Consider the following 22,948-nt stretch of genomic DNA (forward strand, 5'->3'; position numbering starts at 1 on the left):
CACTTTCCCCACGAAGCCTGGGCCTGCTGGGCCAATGTATTTGATCTGTCCCATGACCCATCTGGGTCATCCTAGATACTTTATTATATGAATACACAGGGGGTGTCAGGGGTCATTTCTCATGAAAAATTACCCACACATTTAGACACTTAGAGTATAATGTTTGTCTTCATAAGGTCCTTGACCTACGAATGGAGGAAGTGAAAAGAAATATGTGGCGAGGGGGGGGGGGGGGCGGCTTGTCTTTGAAGATGTGGAAGAATGTAAGTTGGGTAAGGTTCTTGACCTACAAAATCCAAAGCAGTTGGAGGAGGTGGGAATAAATTTGTGGTAGACGGGGGGGGTTGTCTTGGAAGATGAGGGAAGAATGTAAGTCGGGTGAGGTCCTTGACCTACAAAATTCAAAGCAGCTGGAGGAGGCAGGAAGAAATTTGTGGTAGACGGGGGGGTTGTCTTTGAAGATGAGGGAAGAATGTAAGTTGGGTAAGGTTCTTGACCTACAAAATTCAAAGCAGTTGGAGGAGGCGGGAATAAATTTGTGGTAGACGGGGGGGTTGTCTTGGAAGATGAGGGAAAGAATGTAAGTCAGGTGAGGTCCTTGACCTACAAAATTCAAAGCAGCTGGAGGAGGCGGGAATAAATTTGTGGTAGATGGGGGGGTTGTCTTTGAAGATGAGGGAAGAATGTAAGTCGGGTGAGGTCCTTGACCTAGAAATCCTTCTTGACTGTGCCCTCACTCCAGATACTGACATATTTTACACTCCATCTGGTTAATTTGCACAATTGGAACATACTCTGCACCACAATACTCCAGGTTTTATTGGAGTAAGTGTCATCACATATTACTTTGGATGTAAGCATAAAAGCGGAAAGAAAAAGACAGTGACTGGTCAATGCGGGATAGCCCACCGCTGTTTTATATGGTGACTGGGCTGACCCAGCTCTCTCCTATGCATGATGCGGGCTAGCCCACCGCTGGTTTATATGGTGACTGGGCCGACCCGGCACTCTCCTATGCATGATGCAGGCTAGCCCACCGCTGTTTTATATGGTGACTGGGCTGACCCGGCTCTCTCCTATGCATGATGCGGGCTAGCCCACCACTGTTTTTATATGGTGACTGAGCCGACCCGGCACTCTCCTATGCATGATGCGGGCTAGCCCACCACTGGTTTATATGGTGACTGGGCTGACCCAGCTCTCTCCTATGCATGATGCGGGCTAGCCCACCACTGTTTTATATGGTGACTGGGCTGGCCCGGCTCTCTCCTATGCATGATGCGGGCTAGCCCACCGCTGGTTTATATGGTGACTGGGCCGACCCGGCTCTCTCCTACACATGATGTGGGCTAGCCCACCGCTGGTTTATATGGTGACTGGGCCGACCCGGCTCTCTCCTACGCATGATGCGGGCTAGCCCACCACTGGTTTATATGGTGACTGGGCTGACCCGGCTCTCTCATATGCATGATGCAGGCTGGCCCAGTCCAAATGTTATTACTTGTTTGTCACTATTTTTCCACATTCCATAAAAGTTCTGTACAGTTTTTCTTCTCTCTTTCTTCTACATTCTATTTTGCAACATCCTCATCCAGTATTAGGCCTTCAATTGTTCTCTCTCCTTTCTTTACTATTTCACTAGGTTGCTCATCTGGGTCAGTACTTACTCCTAAGCCTCTCTACTTTACCTAACTCATTTTTTATTGTAATATTCCCAGTGGTGACTTGCTCTTGCAAATCTGACACTAGTTTAGCAGCACATTCCATGGTTCACCAACGATCTTTCGATTTCCTGACCTATGATTTCATCAATCACTGGTTATTAGTTGTCCTCATCCTCCTCATCATCATGGCCATTTTCTATGGAAACTACATTCTTTATCTTGAACGCACAACTACCGATACGTTAAATGCCCTTGGGCTTCAACCCATCACCACTCCTGTTCCACGGACCAGATCACCAAGCCCTCCTGTTCTTGTTGCCTAACCTCATACAATATCCAAGTGCAGGACTTTTATGTTAGTACTCCACTATCCCTTCTTACCCAACTGCCTGATAGGTGTGATATGGGTTAGCTTCTTACTTGTTCAATATTCAAGGGACAGTCTATTATACACAGTGGGATAGCCCATCACTAATTTCATATGCACGGGTCAGCCCAATACAAGCCCTTATACACAGCGGGGTAGCCCATCGGTATTCATATGTAGTACGGGTCAGCCCAATACGAGCCCTGGGCTGGCCCACCGCATATTACATAGACACTGGGCTGGCCCACTGCATATATATATATCTTCAACATTCCACTAGGGATAGCCCATCACTCCTTACATACGTATGGGCCAGCCCAATATGAGCCCTGGGATGGCCCACCGCATATTACATAGACACTGGGCTGGCCCACTGCATATATATATAGCTTCAACATACCACCAGGGATAGCCCACTCACCATCAATTGATCCTTGGGATGACCCAGCAACCCAATATATATATAAGTGGGATAGTTCATTATTCTTAATTTATTGAGTGGGATGGCCATGATGGCCTAGATTTACACATATGAAAACTCCTCGATGCTGACATTATCTTTCGAGTGCCCATTGTGCACCACAGTTTGGGACCACAAAACACATAGTCATTCAAGCTATCATACACAAGTACATACGCAATAGTTCGAGTGATATGAAACATTAGTCACGGTAAACGAAATCACGATCATATGAATCATACCCAGGAGCCGGAGTGTTCCTGTCATAATCGGATCTCTCACGTGCCCTTGCAACCACTCTCGAAGGGCCTGCAGCCGGAAAATCATGGCGATGATGATGGGCAACATTATGCCCATAGGAATGAAGATGATGCGGAGACACCTGCTGTACCTCATCATCCCAGTGTTGACGCAGTTCGTAGTCAGGTGTAGGTGCACGAAGGCAAGGGCAAGGGCAAGGGCAAGGGCGAGGTCGAGATTGAAGTCGAGGTCGAGGATGAGCAGGGACAAAGTGTGGAGGTGGCAATTCAACATGCGGCGCACCATCACGATGACGTACGACCTGAAAATTAACTTGAATGAGATAATGGTAGAAGATATCAGTCTTCAGCTTACCTTCGACTTCTTCGTGATGCAAGAGTCTGATGCATTCAAGCTATCAGCCTCAGATTCAAGTTGTTCATCTGCTGGACACTCGATTAGAAGAGAATCTGCAAGTAATTCATGGACTTGCCATAATCCTCTGCATGTGGTCGCTTGCGAGACTTCTGTTGCTGAAATGCCGATGGGCGGCGTTCTGGACGGGGCAGACCATCATCAGTGTAGTGGTTCTCACGAACAATCGAATATTCACGAGCAGCGGAGGTCTGTTGTTGAGACTGGCGATCCCGAGTAGTATCTCCAAGCTGCCTTCCTCCCGAAGGAACGCCGACATTCGAACCACGTACTGATGTTGCTTCCTTGTATTTTTGAAGCAACCCTTGGGGGATGGAGTGCTTGAATTTCTCGGAGTCCGCGAGTTTCCGGAGCACGATATTGGAAGCGCTGGTGACCAAAGGAATATCAAACATGTTAGGGTCGTCTTTTTCACATTGCTCGATGTGATCTGAAGCAACAATGTTAGACATAAAAATGAACAGGGCAATAAGTACCTTTGGGCCAAGGAACAATATCAATCTCAGACACAGCGACGTCCAACTCGTCAATGATATCATCAAGAGTTTTTTTCGCTCCGTCCTTGCTTGCGCCGAAGTTCGAGTAAGCTCTCAGCTTCAGTCTTCAGTTCGGCGTCATAATATTGCAAAGCCCTGCGCTTGATGTAAGGCACGACGAGTAACTTCAGATGTTGTGCGCTGAGGGTGTGGTAGTTGAAGTCTGGGCCAACTGGGGGAACTTCGTCAGGCCAGAGTTCGAATTGAAACTTGTTCTGATATGCAACGTCGAGTAACTTCCACCACTGGACAGACTTCGTTTTGTAGCCGAATTGTTCTGTTGAATCGAATTAAAATCAAGTCATGGATGGGAATAAGTCGAGCTTACCTAGTTTCTCCAGCACCATGACCGGCCAGATACAGTGGCTCAAAAAACCGTCCGTATGTTTTGGCATTTTTCACTATCTATAATATTGTGTGAGAACAAACAAATGCCTCAAAAACATGCTTATACCACATTGTAGTATGGCTTCAGGGCTTTCATTTGAGCCCTACACCGTGGGAATCAGTGGAGATATGGTGGAGATACAAGGCTCACAAAATGGTGACTCATGCGGACAGTTTTTTGACTCAAGTATTTTACAGTAATAACCAGGTATTCTAGTATTTTGTATGACCTCCCTTGGCTTTAATTACTGCCTCTATCCTTCTAGGCATACTCTCAATTAATTTCTGGCAATCCTCAGCTGTGATCTTCCCCCATTCCACTGCTACTCTCTCCCAAAGCTCCCATACTCCTTTAGGGGGGTTTTCATAGGCTTGAAGCTTTTTCTTGAGTGTTCCCCAGAGATGTTCAATGACATTGACATCAGGAGACTGTGCTGGCCAGTCAAGAACATTGATGTTATGTTCTTCAAACCATTCCCTAGCTCTTCTGGATGTGTGCTTGGGATCATTATCCTGTTGGAAAATGATATCTTCTTCATCAATCCCTGATTCTGCCAAGCTAGGCAGCAAGTGGTCATTTAAAATGTCCACATACTGCTCAGCATTCATCTTCCCCTCAACCTCAGCAAGCATTCCCACACCATTCCATCCCATACAGCCCCATACCATTAAAGAACCTCCTCCAAACTTGACAGTCCCATTAACCTCTCTGTCTGTTAGGCCATCTCCCTTCTTTTTCCATACATACACCTTCCCATCTGACCCAATCCTATTGATTTTGGTCTCATCTGACCATATAACATGCTTCCAGTCCTCTACAGTCCAGTGTTGATGAGCTAAGGCAAAGGCTAGTCTTCTCTGCCTATGTTTGATGGAGAGAAGAGGCTTTTTCTTCTTTGTTACTGCCTTGAGATGAGCTGCCTTGAGAACATTCCTCACAGTTTGTGAAGAGACAGGGGTAGTGATGGTGGAATTGATATAATGGGTGGCTTGGACAGCATTATCAGCCTTTCCTGTAGTGATATATTGGATAATAGCCCTTTTGTCAGTAGAGGTAAGCTTGGATGGACGTCCTCCACAAGAGTTTTCCTTGTCTGGGTGGCTTTCTTTGATGAACTTGGCCACAGTGGACTTGCATATTCCAGTTCTAGAGGAAATTTGGCGAGCAGAGAGGCCAGCATAAGACAGAGAGAGGATATTATCTCTTTGAGCAGAGGAGATGGCTTTCATGGTGATTATGACTATGATACATGAGATATTCTGGTTTATATAGTTAGATATAGTCATAAAATAACATAATGACACCACTTTATAATTTATATAATAGTGGCATGATTTTTATGGTGTCATAAATAATGATTTATATAGTTTTAATATACACTCAAAAAACTGTCCACATGAGTCATCATTTTATAAGCCTTATATCTCCACCATATCTCCGCCGATTCCCACGGTGTAGGGCTCAAATAAAAGCCCTGAAGCCATACTACAATGTGGTATAAGTATGTCCTTGAGGAATTTGTTCATTCTCACACAATATCATAGATAGTGAAAAATGTCAAAACATGCGGACAGTTTTTTGAGCCACTGTACGTCGGTAACGGTCCCGTGGGGCTTCACCAGGCTTCGAAAACAAAATATCATATGCCCCCCCAAACCGCGGCATTGCGAGCTGGTAGTTTTTTGCCCTGGACACATTGTAAGATTAAACTTAGAGTAGTTCCAAGCCACGTACTTTGCTGCAGTAATAATCCAATCTAACGCAAGTTGGGCGTCCACTTGGCATTCATTGATGACATCCATGAAGGTGGATGAGCCTGCGACAAAACCCGAGGCCTGTCGGGCCGCCTCATCAGGAGTCGAATCAAAGACACAGCCAATGACCTCAATGCCTTCTAGGCGAGAATAAGCTGCAAACTTTGCGACAGTAAGCCATAATACAAACAAGTACTGTCAAAATACTTACACGCTTAGCGAGTGCGTCCCTTGTAGACATAACAATACTGGCACGCGATCGATTGTTACTAGCACCGCCCAAGTGACCATCATAGTGCGCTTGTATGTCATCCCACAGCGGGTCGCTGTCTTCAAGGCTGTAGTAGTGGTCGCGCTGTCTCTTTCTCCAATCACTAAGTTCTACCAGAGGATATTGGTCAGTATGGGCACCACAACATGAAATAAATATTCACCTTCATCGGTTTCTCGAGGATATTTTCCTTTGTACCATCCTTGGTGCATATTCCATGGGGTCTCGGCCCTGGAGTGTTTCACAGACAACCCGGCCTCGATGAGTATTGTGCGTGCAGATTTTCCATATTTGTCACCAATTAACTTGGCAGCGTGAAGTGTCTTGCGCCTGAGCTCCTGCGCGTCGTCTATGCCTTCCTGGCACAGCCGCCCAGGTCTAGAAGTGACGGGAAGGTCATTGTCGTCGTCATCAGTCTCCATTGCCATGGAGCTTTTTGGCAGAGCACTGGAGACGGGACTCTTCTCGACCGACTTCGTCATCACATGCATGGCAGCCTGGAGTACCTGGGTGGATGGGGGAGTCCCTGTTACTGTGGATTTTGGGGGGAGAGCTTTTGGAGGTGCGCGCTTCTGGGGCAATTTCGTCTTTGATGGAGGCGCAGGTAAGTCGTTGTCGTCGTTGTCGTCGCCTTCTTCTTTTTCTTTGTCGGCTTCTTGATCTTCTTTGTATTCATCATCATCTTCGTCAGACTCCTCTTCCGAAGAGGAAGGATCACGCTGAGCAAGCATTGCACGGTGTTCAGCCCGTCTCCTCGCTTCTCGATTTCGGTACGGGTAGTTGTTCTCCGAGGAAGGGGCGCCATCCAAGGAAGAATTTTCATCCTCTGGAGTATCAGAGGGGGGTAAGGATTCTGGGAGACGAAACAAGGACTGTTAGTGAAAAATGATTGATAGGAGACGGTGGTACATACCATGAATTTTGGGATCGCCCTTGTGAGCATCCGCTTGTCCTTCACTGTTGTCCTCATCGTCCGTGACAAGGTCATCAGTCTTCGGGTGGTCTTTGTAATAGTCGTGTCAGTGGGTGGTTACTCGATTTGTAGAATGCCCGCCCATACCTTGGGTATCAGACTCAGTGTCAGTGTGCAGCTCTGTGGTAGCAACGGAGGATTTCGCGTGCCGGGCAAGGATGGCGCTGTAGTCGTTGAAGCTCATGAACGAGTTCCCCCTCGGCAAGGGGGTAGGTTTGATTTTTTTGGCGGGTGGTAGTGTTTTAGTCTGAAGCTTTCAAAGACGAATATCAATGTCTTGTGATAAAATAAAATAAAAATAAAAATAAACGTACCATGCGTTGGTTGATAGGCGCACCACTGCGGGTACGCATCACGAAGTCGATGACAGGAGTTTCCATCCGCGGGTTAGCGCACTTTTTGGTGGAAGATGATTTTTTGGGAGGCATGGCAGAGGGAGCTTGACAAATTGACTAAAGAGATCTATGAACATGAATACAACAGAAAGCAGCCTGAAGAACACGAAGTCCTCAAATATCAACAGCAAGGAGCTTGAAGAACACGAAGTCCTTTTCAGCAGCCAAGACACGAAGTCTCGCAAACAGCGAATTCAAGTAAAAGCTGATGTAGGAGTAAGTTAGAACAACAGACAACGTGATGGAGAAATTCGGACCTACCTCGGTTTTCATGCAAATTCTCAAGACGAGAAGGAAAATACTGTAGTGAGAATGACTGAGTGACAGAGAGTTGATGGCGAAAAATTGGAGCATACTCGGTTTTTAAAGGTAGGAACAGGGCGCCTATGGTGAACTATATGCATAAGATCGTCGGCTGGATGACGAACAAACTTCGACAGAAGACTCCAATACTCTAGATATGACACATAGACCGCATTTGGAACGGGCGAGGCCATCCTGAAGTAGCGCGCAGAGTACCCAAAGCAATTACGGAATAGTGAGTTAAGTACAGGAAGATGAAAAGTAAACTATGACTTAGCTACCAGACAGCGTCGACACTAGCACCCAACGACATCTGCTATCGCAAAGGTAGGAGCTTAAGAGACTGATGAGGGTGTCACAGCAAATCGAGATGGTAAGCCGGACATCGAAGGATGGTGGAAGATTGAGTGGTCGTAACAGTACTAACACGAAGTCAGACTGTGTGTAGTGTATCTGAAGTGACACGAAGTCACTTCAGATAGTGTTAGCTACCGCGAAGGCAGCTCACGAGGAGTCGAGGGGTAGATGAGTGCAGGTATAGAGAGGAGGAAGGCAGCGTAGTTGGCTGTTGATGAGGTCAAAGAACACAAGGGATTATAGAAGGAGGCACTAACACTGATCCCAGCTACTCATCAGCGGATATTGATGTGAATTGGACGGAATGGAAAGAAAAGTACTAGTTGTGTTCAGCATTGCAGTTAGAAATCGTCATGGTGCTCGCTATCTCAGAGGGGACGACGTACACTGATCAGGTTAAGTGGATAATCAAGTTCAAGCCACAAAGACGATCCTTGGGTCCGGAAGACGTTGTGAAACGCTTTGAGTCGTAAAGCGATACTAGGAATAGAGAGGAGGAAGGCGGCGTAGTTGGCCGAGATTGGCGAATGTTCCAACAAGTTGACGCAAAGTCAGACTGTGTGTAGTGTATCTGAAGTGACACGAAGTCACTTCAGATAGTGTTAGCTACCGCGAAGGCAGCTCACGAGGAGTCGAGGGGTAGATGAGTGCAGGAATAGAGAGGAGGAAGGCGGCGTAGTTGGCTGAGGTTGGCGAATGTTCCAACAAGTTCTGAGTCACTTCACAATTCTCATTTGTCACAAGCCCATTTGGGTTATCCCAGGGCGTAATCACAACTTTGCGCCTTTACTAACTTTACTCTTTACCCTTTACCTTTTCCTTTGCTCTTTCCAACTCTTCCTTCTCCTCCCATCGCCGGTGTCGATTATTCTGCCTTTGCGGTAGACAACACTATTCCAGTGACTTCGTGTTACTGTGCAATAGCACTCGCTACTCTAACTTCGGTTACAGTACCCTTCATCACGTTCAGATTCCTCTTAGCTTGCACTTACCGTGCCTTTATTGGTTCGTCGCTCGATTACTCACTCTCATCGGATAGTCACCTTTTCGTTATTCGCAGTCCCTCTGACGATGCCTCTGACAATACATCGTGAATTTAAACCATTCTTACGCGACGGTGACAGTAAGTGCCCTTGGTGATTGTCCTGTGATCCTCCTCTAATTTTGATATAGATGCTATCACAGCTACAGACGCACGCTCTCTCGCCTATGACGGTCAACTCGTTTTCACTTCGCCTAATATGACTTTCGTTCCCCAACTATACGACAATCCCTCCGATATTGTGCAAGCGAGGGCGGATGGGAAGTTTTGGGCGATGGATCCTTTCCAGTGGCCTCAAATGTACGCAGACGCTTACATCTGGAGTTTTACCATTCCACGACGCAAATTCCATGATCCTAGCACTGACCTGTGGTATGCTTGGTGGTCGCCAGCTTTTTCTGACGATTTTGAGCCACTATCTCCTGGTCATGTCTTTGGCAAGCTGAAGTCCACCCACCGTGATCACCTATTTCGACTGTACGAGCGGGCTAACAAGCGCGTCGGCTCCTACAAGCTGTTCCGAGAAAACAAGCAAGACGCGGTTGTTGGATGGGTCACCGGGTTGCGCTCTGTTTTTGAACACTTCAAAGAGACGCGAGCTTGGCGAGATATTGTGATGATCTTGGCCGAGTTTCAGAGGCGATTTCTGGAGATATGGAGCATGATGGATTACCTTGAGATCTTTGAGCTGCGGTTGAAATTTGAGGACAAAGCGCACGGGGTCAACAAGACTTGGATGGGGTGCTTCACCAAAGACTCCACTATCACGTTGAGGCTCCACAAGGCTGGTGTACCTGTGTGGTTGATATGAGATGTCAGGCTCGTCGATGATAAGATTAACATCCGCCAAGTCATTCCCTTCACTCCTGCCGACCTTGTGTTTGGGATGTACCTCCATCCCATTAAGAACTTCGCTCAACCTTTCGATATCCGTTACAAGGGTCCAAGTGATCATCAACGCCAGGCTGCGGTTCGTCAACCGTACCTTACTTTTGAAGAGATCCCTATGGATCAAACCGAAGTCAATTGCTTTGCAGCTTCCAGAGAGCCGTCATCGGGTAAAGCGCCCACCAAGACCACGAAAAATAAGTCCGCAGTATGTGAGTGCAGTGTCTAATTTCGGTTCACCATTCTTATCTAACAATTATCTAGATGAACCGACCGCTCTGCGCCAGAACCAGTCTCAAGTTGGACGTGACAAATGGTGCGACGTGGCTCACCCGTTCATGCCCAACATCAACACCTTCTTCGCATCGGCTATGACTCACGCGGACAAAGATTTGAGTCGTGTCAAGCCAACCCACGCAAGAATGGATGAGGGATACAGGCTCCCCGACCCTGGATTATTTGTCAACGTCCTTTCCTCGCAGTCTCTGAAGAAATATCTCGCTAACTGGTTGGCATGCCGTGAGTCGTGGCTGAGGCATGTTTATATGTCGCCTCCATCTCCGCTCCCTCGGTCCCAAAGCTGGCGTGATCTATTGATCACGCAGCCAACAACACCACAGCCCTCGTTGTCAAGTGGTCAGATGCCATCAGGCAAGACTGGCAAGTCCAAAGCCAAACTCGACCTGTTCTTTGGAGATGAATTATCGCTCCTACGCCAGTTTTGGACTGGATCCCAGATGTTGCAATGGAGGGGTCAGAAAATCGAAGCAGCGACGCTCAAGAATCCGCCGCATCGTCTCATTCAACAGATCATATACGAGATTTGCGAGCAAAGCTTCCGATACGACCTTCTGGAACTCGATGAACATCTTGCCGGTCATATGCGGCTGGATCGGGAGGCGAAGAAGCGTCGCATGGAGTTGCTCCGTGGAATTTTTCCCCAGCATGCCCTCAGCATGTGGGATAAGGATTTTTCGACTCGGAATGATGGACTTAATGCTGAGTCTTTCCAGGATGCTCTTCCATATTTCGAGAATTTTCGTCAAGTGTTGATCGCATGGGACGGTGCTCCTCAAGATCTCAAACAGCCTTTCACCGAGTCAATGCCCGAGGGAGAGAAGTGGCAACGCATGAAGCAATGTGCCCTGTTTTATGTACAATCATTTTACGACAACACAGGTCGCCCCCCCCCGTGGTCCCTCATATACTTTACGCGGGTCCATAGACGATTTACACTCACTTCTGTTCGCTTCTGTATTTGTTCGTTGATGTGAGTTGCTACGCAGCGTGGTTCTTTCATGTACAATTTCTGTTGGTGAATTCTATTGACTTGTTGCTCCGGTGCTATTCACTGTTTGTTGATCACTGGCGTTCATGACCATTATCCTCCTCCCAGGCTAGTATCTACTAATTTTTGCTACATAGGTCATACGAACTGGGACTTCGTGTTCCTCTGTGCTTGTTGACTGACTTCGAGTCAGTCACAATATTCTTGCAGGCTTTGTGCCTATCAGAAACATCTACCATGGATGGAGGACCACATCCACGGAATATCACCTCAACATCTACTCCTGCAACTCCTGTCCGTCGTCATTCGCAGCAAATATTAATCACACCGTCCATGGTCAAGAAGCGCCGGAAACCACGAGGAAGCAACGCATTTCATCTTCCAGGTCCTCCTCCAGTTCTAGTACTTCCGGGTAGGCGGTATTTCGCCCAACAAACTGCTTCCAATTCCAATCCTCGGCTTGATGTCCCACCTCCTGATCCAAATGACCAGGACAGGCCTTCGTTTTATGACAATGTCCACTTCTTTTCCAATCCCTCCGCTCCAATGGGCGGCAGAAAAAATTCAATCAGTGGCAACGCTGGTCAAATGAAGTGATTCCTTCGCTAATCGGTCCATACCTCACATATCAATACAAATCTTCTTCGCTCCGTCATCGGCCTGCACTTCAAAATGATCCTGTCGAGTGTACGGCTTCATGCCACAGGAGGACTTTAGAAGTGACTTGTGTTTTTTTCAATTGTACGAACTCACCATATTGTTATGTGGCTCGAATTGACCATAGTCCAGATTTAGAGGTTTTGAACATTGACTGCTGCCCCTGCGCACCCGCACCCCTTCAACTTCTTAAGTTGGGGCTATTTGCATGTGCACCCATAGCTCCATCTCTTGCTGTTGACCTACGTGTACTAGAGCTCATTAGGACTCTTTTTGTACGGATCACCCCCAATACAACAGCCTGGTGTGAAGCATTGGAAGTTTTTCTAACAGCTCGGGGTTACAAACTTTCTACCAAGGTCTGCCTGCACGATTCTTTTTTGAAGTAAGCTAACTCTGGCATCTTCAGGACAATCTTCGCCGCCGCTTCAGTAACGCGTATCATTGGTACTCAGTCCTTGTGATGAATGCTGGAGACCACGTATACAGCCTCATTTCACAACATCTTCCTTCGCGTTCTTTGGGGGACGAAGTCTTGCCCGCACAACCAAGTGATTATCTCCGTTCACGTTGTCCAGTTTGTTTTGGAATGCAGGATTGGCAAAAGGATCACGGTTCGCGTCTCAAGTATGTCGATCCTACCATGTTTTCCCCTGTGCTGATGTTTTTGCAGGCTATATTGCCATGTATGCATCGATGCATGCTTCACACAGAAACGGTCAGCCAATTCACATGGGGCCGATGGCCTAGATCCGCCAAACCCAACACGATCAGTTTTCATTTCGGACGAAGAGGTCGCACGGATGGAAGCTCACGTACTTGCCTGTCGAGGCTCCCTACCTGGTCGTGGAACAAAACGCAAGAAGCCGGAAGGCGACGAAGACGGGTACGAAGATGGTATGCGCATCCCTGTATCGACATTGGATGCCTGCAGGGAATCTTTTCTTGCTGCCGACGAAAAACGAGAGAAAGCTAGCACCCGTTTCTTCGCCGATACGGGAATCATGGCCTTACTTTGTCGTCATGATTGTGTCTTATGGTTGGTCAATATGACATCAGCAGGTGAAAAACAATATTATGCGCTTGCACTTATTAAAAAGCTCTTCGAACATCTTCCGCCAACCATGACCGTCGGTATCTTGTATGATATTGCATGTCAGCTCGAGCGTAGTTGTCTTATATACCAACTTCTCGAGCAAGGTATTCTCTCACGTATCATCTTTTCTATATCCGTATTTCACGCGTACGGACATCAGTGGCCTTGTCAGCTTATTTATCACCCTCGCAAATGTGAAGGGTTTGGACTTTCTGACGGAGAGGGCTGTGAGCGCCTGTGGAGCGCTCTCAAGATGTTGATCCCCCCCCTTGCGGGTCTCTGGGGTAAGTATCTTAATTCGTATACCTTGACTGACTAACATTAAGATAGTACCACCAACGGCTTTTTGTGCTGAATGCGCAAGTTCGGCATCTTGATGGCAAAAATCTCGATACATTTGGCGAGTGGCTGAGTCGCAGATGGACTCGTTGCCAGACAAAGAAGAGCAGTGCAGAACATGCGCTTCGACAACTCTCTGTAGATGAAGCTAATATACGCCCGGAATGGAGGGCTCAGGTCGAGCACCAAACGAAACCATTATCCAGTGCGTGCTTTATTTTATATTTTCATATTTCCCTAACATTAATAGAAAGGGAGATCAAAAACCAACAATGACGAGCAAATATCGAAGATTTTGACCCTCGAGCGAACACTCAGTAACCTGGACGATTCCGTTCATGCTCTTGAGATGCAGCTCTGTGCTGGCAACACTCTTAACAATGTTGACTTCAACCTTCAACTTGCAGACGAACGCACCCACCGGTCCAAAGTTGCTGATACTCTGCGACGATGGAAGGCATCCCTTGGCATCGGGCAACTTAACAATCTTCAACAACTCCGACGTAGTATATTCCTTCAAATTCGTCTTGATGCGCAAGCTGTCAAGGCACGCCTTCGTGAACGTCTGCGCCAGCGCAAATTTGAAATTGAGAGGTTTGAACAGTCGTACCGTCAGACAGTAAATGGTATGTAGCTCGTTTCAATATGTTGACATGTCCGTGATTATCTTTGATCTAGAGCACAAGCTTCATGTGCATGCAGAAGCTTCAATTCAACGGCGCAACCCTACCATACGAAAGCTCGTCACAACTTACAACAACCTCTGTGGTAAACCAATTGACTTAATTCGACGAGGCGAGGCTCCTGCCGGTGCGATAGCGCCTCATTCTATCTCTCCGACTGGTATCTTTCAGCTTGACGTAGATGATGACATCTGGCAAGATGTTGGACTTGACGGCAATGACATGGCCCCACCTGCCTGGCTAGCGGATGAAAATATGCGCGCAGCAATTAAGTTTCAACTTGAGGTAGACCGGTGCAATGAGGAAAGGGCTCGTATCATGCGAGAACATTGTGTTCTCCAGGAGTGGATGATGGCTGAGTGGGATGCCTTGCAGGAGGCTCGCACTCGTGCAGGTAAGTTTGTACAACATTCTACTGCCGTGACACTGATAGTATATTTAGAAGAAAATGAAGATCTCTGCTTTCATTTCGACCTCCGTGCTCGCTTGTTGAGTGGTCTTGTTGTGCATTGGCAATCTCGAGTTCGTCCTATCCCTTGTGCTTGGCCATTGCCTGACTCATGGGGCCCCACCCCGAATGACCTTGCTGAGGCTGCTAATATGTATTATCAACCAAGCTGTCTTGATGGCACAGCTGCTGTGTATGATTCTGAGAATGACTGGGAGTCTGATGAGGAGAGGGAGAATGATGAATTGATAGATGAATTGGAGGAAGCTGCATTGGCTGGAGCATATATAGATCTTGACTCGGATTCATATGATATATAGTCTTTTGTAGCAATATCCGAAACTCTTGAGTGATTGCTATTAGACAATATTTGGAAAGTGCAAATATATCATGGGCTATCCCATCTTAGAATTCAAAGATGGTGGGGCATCCCAGACATGGGCTATCTCATCATGGGTAGGAGAGTGCCGGGCCAGCCCAGTGACCATATAAACCAGCGGTGGGCTATCCCACATCATGCGTAGGAGAGTGCCGGGCCAGCACAGTGACCATATAAACCAGCGGTGGGCTATCCCGCATCACGCGTAGGAGAGTGCCGGGCCAGTCCAGTGACCATATAAACCAGCGGTGGGCTATCCCACATCATGTGTAGAAGAGGTGCCGGGCCGGCCCAGTCACCATATAAACCAGCGGTGGGCTATCCCGCATCATGCATAGGAGAGAGCCAGGTCAGCCCAGTCACCATATAAACCAGCGGTGGGCTAGCCCACATCATGCGTAGGAGAGAGCTGGGTCGGCCCAGTCACCATATAAACCAGCGGTGGGCTATCCCGCATCATGCGTAGGAGAGAGCCAGGTCGGCCCAGTCACCATATAAACCAGCGGTGGGCTATCCCGCATCATGCGTAGGAGAGAGCCAGGTCGGCCCAGTCACCATATAAACCAGCGGTGGGCTAGCCCACATCATGCGTAGGAGAGAGCTGGGTCGGCCCAATCACCATATAAACCAGCAGTGGGGCTATCCCGCATCATGCGTAGAAGAGGTGCCGGGCCGGCCCAGTCACCATATAAACCAGCGGTGGGCTATCCCGCATCATGCGTAGGAGAGAGCCAGGTCAGCCCAGTCACCATATAAACCAGCGGTGGGCTAGCCCACATCATGCGTAGGAGAGAGCTGGGTCGGCCCAGTCACCATATAAACCAGTGGTGGGCTATCCCGCATCATGCGTAGAAGAGGTGCCGGGCCGGCCCAGTCACCATATAAACCAGCGGTGGGCTAGCCCGCATCATGCATAGGAGAGTGCTGGGTCAGCCCAGTCACCATATCGGTGGGCTAGCCCGCATCATGCATAGGAGAGAGCCAGGTCAGCCCAGTCACCATATAAAACAGCAGTGGGCTATCCTGCATTGACCAGTCACTGCCTTTTTCTTTCCGCTTTTATGCTTACATCCACAGTAATATGTGATGACACTTACTCCAATAAAACCTGGAGTATTGTGGTGCAGAGTATGTTCCAATTGTGCAAATTAACCAGATGGAGTGTAAATATGTCAGTATCTGGAGTGAGGGCACAGTCAAGAAGGATTTCTAGGTCAAAGACAACCCCCCTGTCTACCACAAATTTATTCCCCGCCTCCTCCAGCTGCTTTGAATTTTGTAGGTCAAGAACCTTACCCAACTTACATTCTTCCCTCATCTTCAAAGACAACCCCCCTGTCTACCACAAATTTCTTCCTGCCTCCTCCAGCTGCTTTGGATTTTGTAGGTCAAGAACCTTACCCAACTTACATTCTTCCACATCTTCAAAGACAAGCCGCCCCCCCCCCCCCCCCCTCGCCACATATTTCTTTTCACTTCCTCCATTCGTAGGTCAAGGACCTTATGAAGACAAACATTATACTCTAAGTGTCTAAATGTGTGGGTAATTTTTCATGAGAAATGACCCCTGACACCCCCTGTGTATTCATATAATAAAGTATCTAGGATGACCCAGATGGGTCATGGGACAGATCAAATACATTGGCCCAGCAGGCCCAGGCTTCGTGGGGAAAGTGTTGAATTGGCCCGGGATATAACCTGCATTGGCTGGGAATACCGCCTAAGATCATGCCTCTTAGGTGAGATTGTAAGCCAGAATATATGTACCTAAGAGGTACTTTAACAGGGGTGACTGAAGTGATCTGGAAGGTCTAGCAACCAACCCAATCCTTGATGCCGATGTTAAAATACAACGAGAATCAGTATAAGTTGCCTAGACAGCTGATTCCACATCAGAATCGCACTGCAGTAGCGTTTACCAATGTGACTGCAAAACACGGTCCTTGCAATGGTCTGCTCAGTGGAGTCCATCCTGCTAAGCACGATCCTCATAGTAAAGCATTGAACGAGATACAGTCATGTATACATACATACACCTGTTGGTATCGATCACAGTCGCTTCTAGGGCAAGCAGATGCTTGAAAGTTTTCGCGTCACCTCAGGTGATGATCAGCTGTCCCGACTCCCAGGTGCGCGTCTAAGCCCAGACAGCTGATAAATCAGAAATTACATGCGCCCATGGAATACTTGATTCAGATCATGTGGCTGAACACAAAGAAGGAAGAGAAAGTGACCGTTATCCACGGCAGCCCAGATTCTGACGGAAAATTGCACCTGAGCGCGAGGGGGAAATTCTGCAAACCACATCAAGGTAGAAGTAGCGTATCTGAGCTCACATCTGATACACTAGCACGTCCACGCTAGGACTATCTTCTCTATCTGGGCAGATGGGAGAAAAGAAGTGACAGTAATCGTAGAAGCCCAGAGGGCTGATAACACCTCAGTCCTGCTAGATATCATGCAGAGCCGACACGAATCATGCCTCTAGGCTAGACGGATGTTAACGGAATGCAGCGAGTTGTGCACTGGTGTTGGAGCGAGGAATCTGTGACCGCGACGTATCCTCTGTCATTTCAGCAAGAAGATCATAAATCTTTTCGTTGTGTACTTCCGCGCAAGATAACTCGTAGTTACGGTCAAGCTTAACAATGGTTGGATCAACACCGACGTCATCTGTGTCCGAGAATGATCAGAGCACTCCAACAAACATTAGCATTCACCGGTGGTCATTGGAGTAGCACGCCAGTCTGAGCTCAGACAGTTGATCCAACATTCATTATATGTGAGCACAGAGAGAAGGAGAAGTGACTGTGATTCATGATTCGCGGAAACTCAGATGACTTATATGCAACAGCTCTGTTTCACGGTGTATAGTCGATGCCATCGGAACCGGACTTGCGCGAATGAGTGTGAGTGGAAGAATATGTGGGTCGCAGGGAGTAAGTTAGAGCTTATACTAGACGAAATCTCATAGGGAAAGCCCACCTTGAACATTAGAATGGATGATTTCATCGATCAATGGGCTGATCGTCCTCGGGTGTGGTTTGAATGCAGAGCGCCAGTGGTTCAAGAACATAGTATGAATAATACAGGTGAAGCGGCACTGCGGTGTCATGAACGTTCAACGGTTCAGTTCCTGGACAAGTACGTACGCAGATTCAGAGTAACGGAGGAGGTCAAGTTATAGCTAGCAAAGAACAACGCACTCTTAATATGCCATCTCCAACGCGAGCGCCAAAGTTCTTGGGATGCAGACTCCCACATGTATGATTGGTTCCCGCAGATCGGCGGACCGCTCAGCATGGCTGTATACGGGTGGGCCGCAGTAGATAAGGCCTCGACTAGATAATTGAACGCTTTCGCAATGTTAAAGATGATACCGATCATTGAATGATCATCACAATATGCACACATTAGTACAAGACGAGATAGACGACGACACAGACACACGAACGATGGCGGAACAACATTCAACTATGTCGACTGTAGTAAGCACTCGGAAATTACCGGTCCTGGGCTGTACCGCTTAGCAGCTTACCTCCACGATCTACCTCCGTCATGTCTGGCAATATTTACCGACCAGGCTGCCGGCACAGGTTTCGTGTCCTCGATTCCCATCTTCAGTTCGCGAGACTATCATGAAGTTCGAAGGCGGATCATTGGATGGGTCACTGAAAGCCGTAAGCTGCAAATACTTACTATGCGATATTTTCTGACTCACCGACATGCATTGAAATTTTAGCTGGTTAATACTACAAACATCGCGCGCTATGGTGAGATGTTTACTCCTCAGACTTGAGCTATACGTGTACGAGGTGGAAACATCAGACTACGTGTAATTTTTGTAGTCTGCCAGTGAGTTCTTTGCTCATCTGACGGAATCTCACTCTTACAGTTTACTGAAACATGGTGACCATCGACATAAGCCTGTACAATCAGAAATCGGGATTATGGCATGTTACAGGCTTCTTGTCTCCCATGTGCTATTTCCCTTTCGACCTTTGGATGGTGTTGTATAACGGTATTCAACATATATCAATCATGATTCGGGATGTGTCTGGCAGTGCAATGCATTAGATATAGTGCGCTTTGCATTATTCGCTCTTCATAGTCCTATGATTCAAGCATACGAGGTAAATGATAAGGTGAGTTATATTTACTACGCTTCGACTCACCCTGTGTCACAGCTTCTTATCTGACTTCTCTGATGCTATGCTGCAGAACGGCATTCCATGAGAGTAATCGGAGGAGCTGTGACGCATCGGGCTCAGCTACCAAGGCTGAAGAGAGTACACATGCTTGTTTCAATCTCATCACGCTTCCTGTGTTAGATCGATGACTACATGGTTTCAAATGGAACTACTCGATTTATGCAAACATGCAGCAAGAACACCCCGAAAATGGTGTTGGGAGTGAGTGGTAGACGTCACCAACGACTGGAACTTTCCTGATGTTCAAGTAGCAGTGTGCTCAATACTAGTCTGCAAATCAAAATCGGTGTTGATTCGATCGAGGGCTTCCACTTTTTGCTTGATTTCGCACCGCAATACTTACTTCACCCAATCAAGGGTCATGAGACGGGATCAGATATCCATCTCCATCATACCTATTTGGCGATAAAAGCGCTGAACGACAGTATATCTAGCACGAACGCTATTGTTATACACCCCGACATTCCCCACTCGCTCAAACGCATCCCTCAATTATGACCATAGTCTCAAATGATCCCGGTTGGTGGCCGATAATCGATGAGAATCTATTTTACAGCTATTGGATTGGTTCGTCGTATTAGTTGGTGATGTTCATGACTAGCCGCAATCTAACATCGACTTGCGGTTTTACAGTTGCCACCGGCGTCGTGGTAATATACGACTGGGGTGAGCAGGACAGTATTCGAAAACCGTTGATATTCTCATGATATTTCCAGTGCTAACACTCGGACAAGAGGTATGTTGATGCTATTGCTGGAGCAGCCAACTCGCTAAGAACGGTGCCATAGATTGAACTGATCTGGGTAAGCGACAGAGTCGCACATCAGAAGAAATACAATTAATTCGCGACAGAGGCAACGTTGGTCTCTCATGACTGTGCTGTATCTGGTTGTTCGTACCTCATGTTATACTATGGCGTGATTGGCAGTTGTGCTGACTCCAAAATGTTCTAGATACGCTACATTGGAATACCTTTTTATGTGTATGTTTCGGCAACCGACAGATTGGCGCTGTGCTGATACCTCATCCCTCATTATCAGTATCAGCTCTCTGAGTATGTCTCATATGCGCTGTGTTTGATTCTTCTGACCGGTGGCACACAGTAGATATACCATTGGTTTCACTGACAGATGCAGTAAGTATTCCGCAACCATCTCTTTCCCATCCAATGAATATGCTCATTTGTAGGGGTGAGTGACATTCTGAACATTGAATGTGGCTTAACATAATGACTCATTGAATAGATGTGAGTCGGAGCGTTTTATCCTAATACGAGGGTGATCGCTAATTGGGTGTTTCAGGCGGTATCATGATCTGTGTGATAAACGTGACAAATGTGGTCGTGGCTGCCATGTTGGGCGGTGAGTTACCCAGCTGCGATACCTCGGTGATATTGACTCGACCGGAACATGATGCAAGTTATTATGATTGCTCGATTACATGCCATGTATCAGCGATCTAGAATGATTCTTATCCTCCTTGTGATCATCTTCCTGGCCGTTAACATCACCTGCCTAGTAATCACGGCAATAGGACTCAAGCATCTTGTAGCGGGTAGGCTTCACTTGTTGACTTGAAGAACACAGCTCATTGGACAAACACCAGAGGAGCTGATACTCTCTGGCGTATATAATATATGCGATGGTGGAATTGAGGGAGACGCCCAGCTTCTGATTTCAATGGTTTGGATCCTCAACACTGTTTGGGAGGTCCTCGCATTGTGTCTTTCAGTCTGGATTACTGTGAAACACTTCCGTGACCTGCGACGACTCGGACCATCGACAGGAACGACCATCGGGGACTGTTTCAGAGTGCTGATAAAATCTCACGTGCTTTATTTCGCAAGGTGAGCTTGTAATGTGAATGTAGTTATCTTTTTTGCTCAAATTCCGCACGTGCTAGCTTTGCTAGTGTCTCTTGCATCCAGCTTGCTTTTCTCTCTCCTGAGTTCTCGGTGCGCTGACCTGTCGCTGACATCTGCTCGTAACTACCGCTCACCATTTGTGTAGAATTCAAATTATATAGGAGATCTGATACTTCAAGGTGCTCTTCAAATTTTCTCGGGCGTGCAGATGTTTGTGCTAGGACCACGCCTCATCCTTAGCGTTCGAGAGTATCATGCTAAACTCGTGGCCAACTCCGACGCAGAAACTAGCATGGCTTCTATTGTCTTCCAGGAGCATGTAGATGTACCAACTAGCAGTACTGTTTAGGGAAATGCTTGCCGAGTGTTCTGCAGGGAGGAGATATTAGGTCGAGGATCCGTCGTGGTATTTATTAAGTTATGATGTTTCGAAGTATATTTAAGACGATGTTTATGTAGACAGACCCATTTATTGTTGTATCTCTACTGGAACTCGGTGAACTGCCCATCCACACTTGCACCAAGTGAGAGGCTAAAATCATTCGGAGCGTCTAGCAACCAATTGACCCAGACCTTGATGATAATACCAAAATTCAACGAGAATCAGTACAAATTGCCCAGATAGCTGATTCTACGTCAAAGGCGCACTGTGGTAGGTTTACCAATGCGACTGCAAAACACGCGTCAGATTTGCATCAGGGTCCTTGCAATGACCTCAATGGAGTCCATCCTCTAAGCTCTAAGCATGGCTGTCGGTGTAAAGCGCCGAACGAGATGCATACATTGATACCCGTTGGCGCATTGATCACTGGAATGAACTTCGTGTCTGATGGAAGGTGGAAAATGGAACATGGCCCAGATGCCTTCAAAGTTTTGCAGGAACATGAAAGGGTACCGTGATGCCTCCCACGTGGGCCGTTGAAACGACCAATAAGGAAAACAACTTGTGGGTGCCAGTGATATATGATATACCGAACGAATCAACGCAGGATGATCATGAGGAGAACAAAGTTCCGGAGAGCGGCTATGATCAGGTATCGATGGAGACGCGAGGTGTATCGATGGCGGGAAGTTGACTTTTATGGAAAGAAGGCTTAGATTCGAAGCGGGGGTGTTCCATTATAGACATTCCGGACAAAGTCCAACCGGCCCCGCACTAAATGGAAGCACGATGGGTGATAGATTAGATGCCGGACTAGATAAGGCTGCGATTAGGCAAATTGGAAGCTTTCGCGATGTCAAATGTTTAAAGATGATTATCATACCAATCGTGGAATACGCTGGTTGATCAGATGCACATCAGCACAAGACACTAAGAGATACAAACGGTGGCGCAACAATAAACCTAAGTCTGTCAATATTTTAATCTGTCACATTTATCGGGAATCAGATCTATCGATATCGCCGATTTTGTTAGAACTCCAGGTTTTGCGGTCGACTGTTCATTTGATTTATCTAGATCTAGCGATTTCTCAGCGAATGCGACGTGACAGAATTTGGCTTGGAGTTTGGTTCAAGATGTGCCTGGGAGGCGTTAGAGCGTCTCTGGATGGACTCTCCGTTGATGGCCCTTGTCCACGTGCTCTACCTTCGATGGCGCTTTGATTCGAGCCCTTTCTGCTAAATGAATTGTAGCATCGCGGATATGAGTGGAACGAGCTTCGAATTCGGCATTTGGTCATTAACTTGGAGACAAAAATCCACCCAAATCTTGCAAGCTCATCGAGGTTTTCCGTTGACCAGCGGCTCTTTAGCGCATCGTGAGTATTGCTATATGCTTCATGTGCACCAATAGTCTGAGTGGGTGATGTGACGCTTCGGAATTGAGTAGATTTCACTTAATCGACAGCTAGATCGACCACGACAATCTGAATTTTGAAGCTACATACATTGATCGTAGTTGCTCTGGA

General features: G+C 47.2%; 4 protein-coding genes across 4 annotated transcripts; 2 read left to right on the top strand and 2 right to left on the bottom strand.

Annotated features, from left to right (window-relative positions):
* Positions 1-3,189: 3,189 nt before the first annotated feature.
* DFJ58DRAFT_733367 (uncharacterized protein) lies at positions 3,190-4,049 on the bottom strand (the record flags this gene model as incomplete). Its single annotated transcript, XM_041386290.1, has 4 exons — positions 3,190-3,596; positions 3,643-3,760; positions 3,819-3,979; positions 4,031-4,049. The coding sequence occupies 4 exons, from the start codon at positions 4,047-4,049 to the stop codon at positions 3,190-3,192; spliced, it is 705 nt and encodes a 234-aa protein (XP_041238592.1).
* A 1,598-nt stretch (positions 4,050-5,647) lies between these two features.
* Positions 5,648-7,516, bottom strand: DFJ58DRAFT_733369 (uncharacterized protein; the record flags this gene model as incomplete). Its single annotated transcript, XM_041386291.1, has 7 exons — positions 5,648-5,777; positions 5,825-6,006; positions 6,056-6,225; positions 6,279-6,968; positions 7,029-7,118; positions 7,176-7,341; positions 7,403-7,516. The coding sequence occupies 7 exons, from the start codon at positions 7,514-7,516 to the stop codon at positions 5,648-5,650; spliced, it is 1,542 nt and encodes a 513-aa protein (XP_041238593.1).
* A 2,273-nt stretch (positions 7,517-9,789) lies between these two features.
* On the top strand, positions 9,790-9,996 carry DFJ58DRAFT_646808 (uncharacterized protein; the record flags this gene model as incomplete). Its single annotated transcript, XM_041381439.1, has 1 exon — positions 9,790-9,996. A coding segment is annotated over one exon (207 nt), but the record flags the coding sequence as incomplete, so codon positions are not given.
* Positions 9,997-12,058: 2,062 nt separating this feature from the next.
* On the top strand, positions 12,059-14,904 carry DFJ58DRAFT_718558 (uncharacterized protein; the record flags this gene model as incomplete). The annotated part of the gene is made up of 9 exons (XM_041384491.1): positions 12,059-12,080; positions 12,157-12,403; positions 12,428-12,465; positions 12,495-12,645; positions 12,692-13,398; positions 13,479-13,658; positions 13,708-14,079; positions 14,132-14,530; positions 14,579-14,904. 9 exons carry the CDS (start codon positions 12,059-12,061, stop codon positions 14,902-14,904), a joined length of 2,442 nt encoding a protein of 813 aa, XP_041238595.1.
* Positions 14,905-22,948: the final 8,044 nt, after the last annotated feature.

Source organism: Suillus subalutaceus (assembly GCF_016647625.1).
Source record: "Suillus subalutaceus strain FC151 chromosome Unknown DFJ58scaffold_146, whole genome shotgun sequence".
Classification (NCBI taxonomy): domain Eukaryota; kingdom Fungi; phylum Basidiomycota; class Agaricomycetes; order Boletales; family Suillaceae; genus Suillus; species Suillus subalutaceus.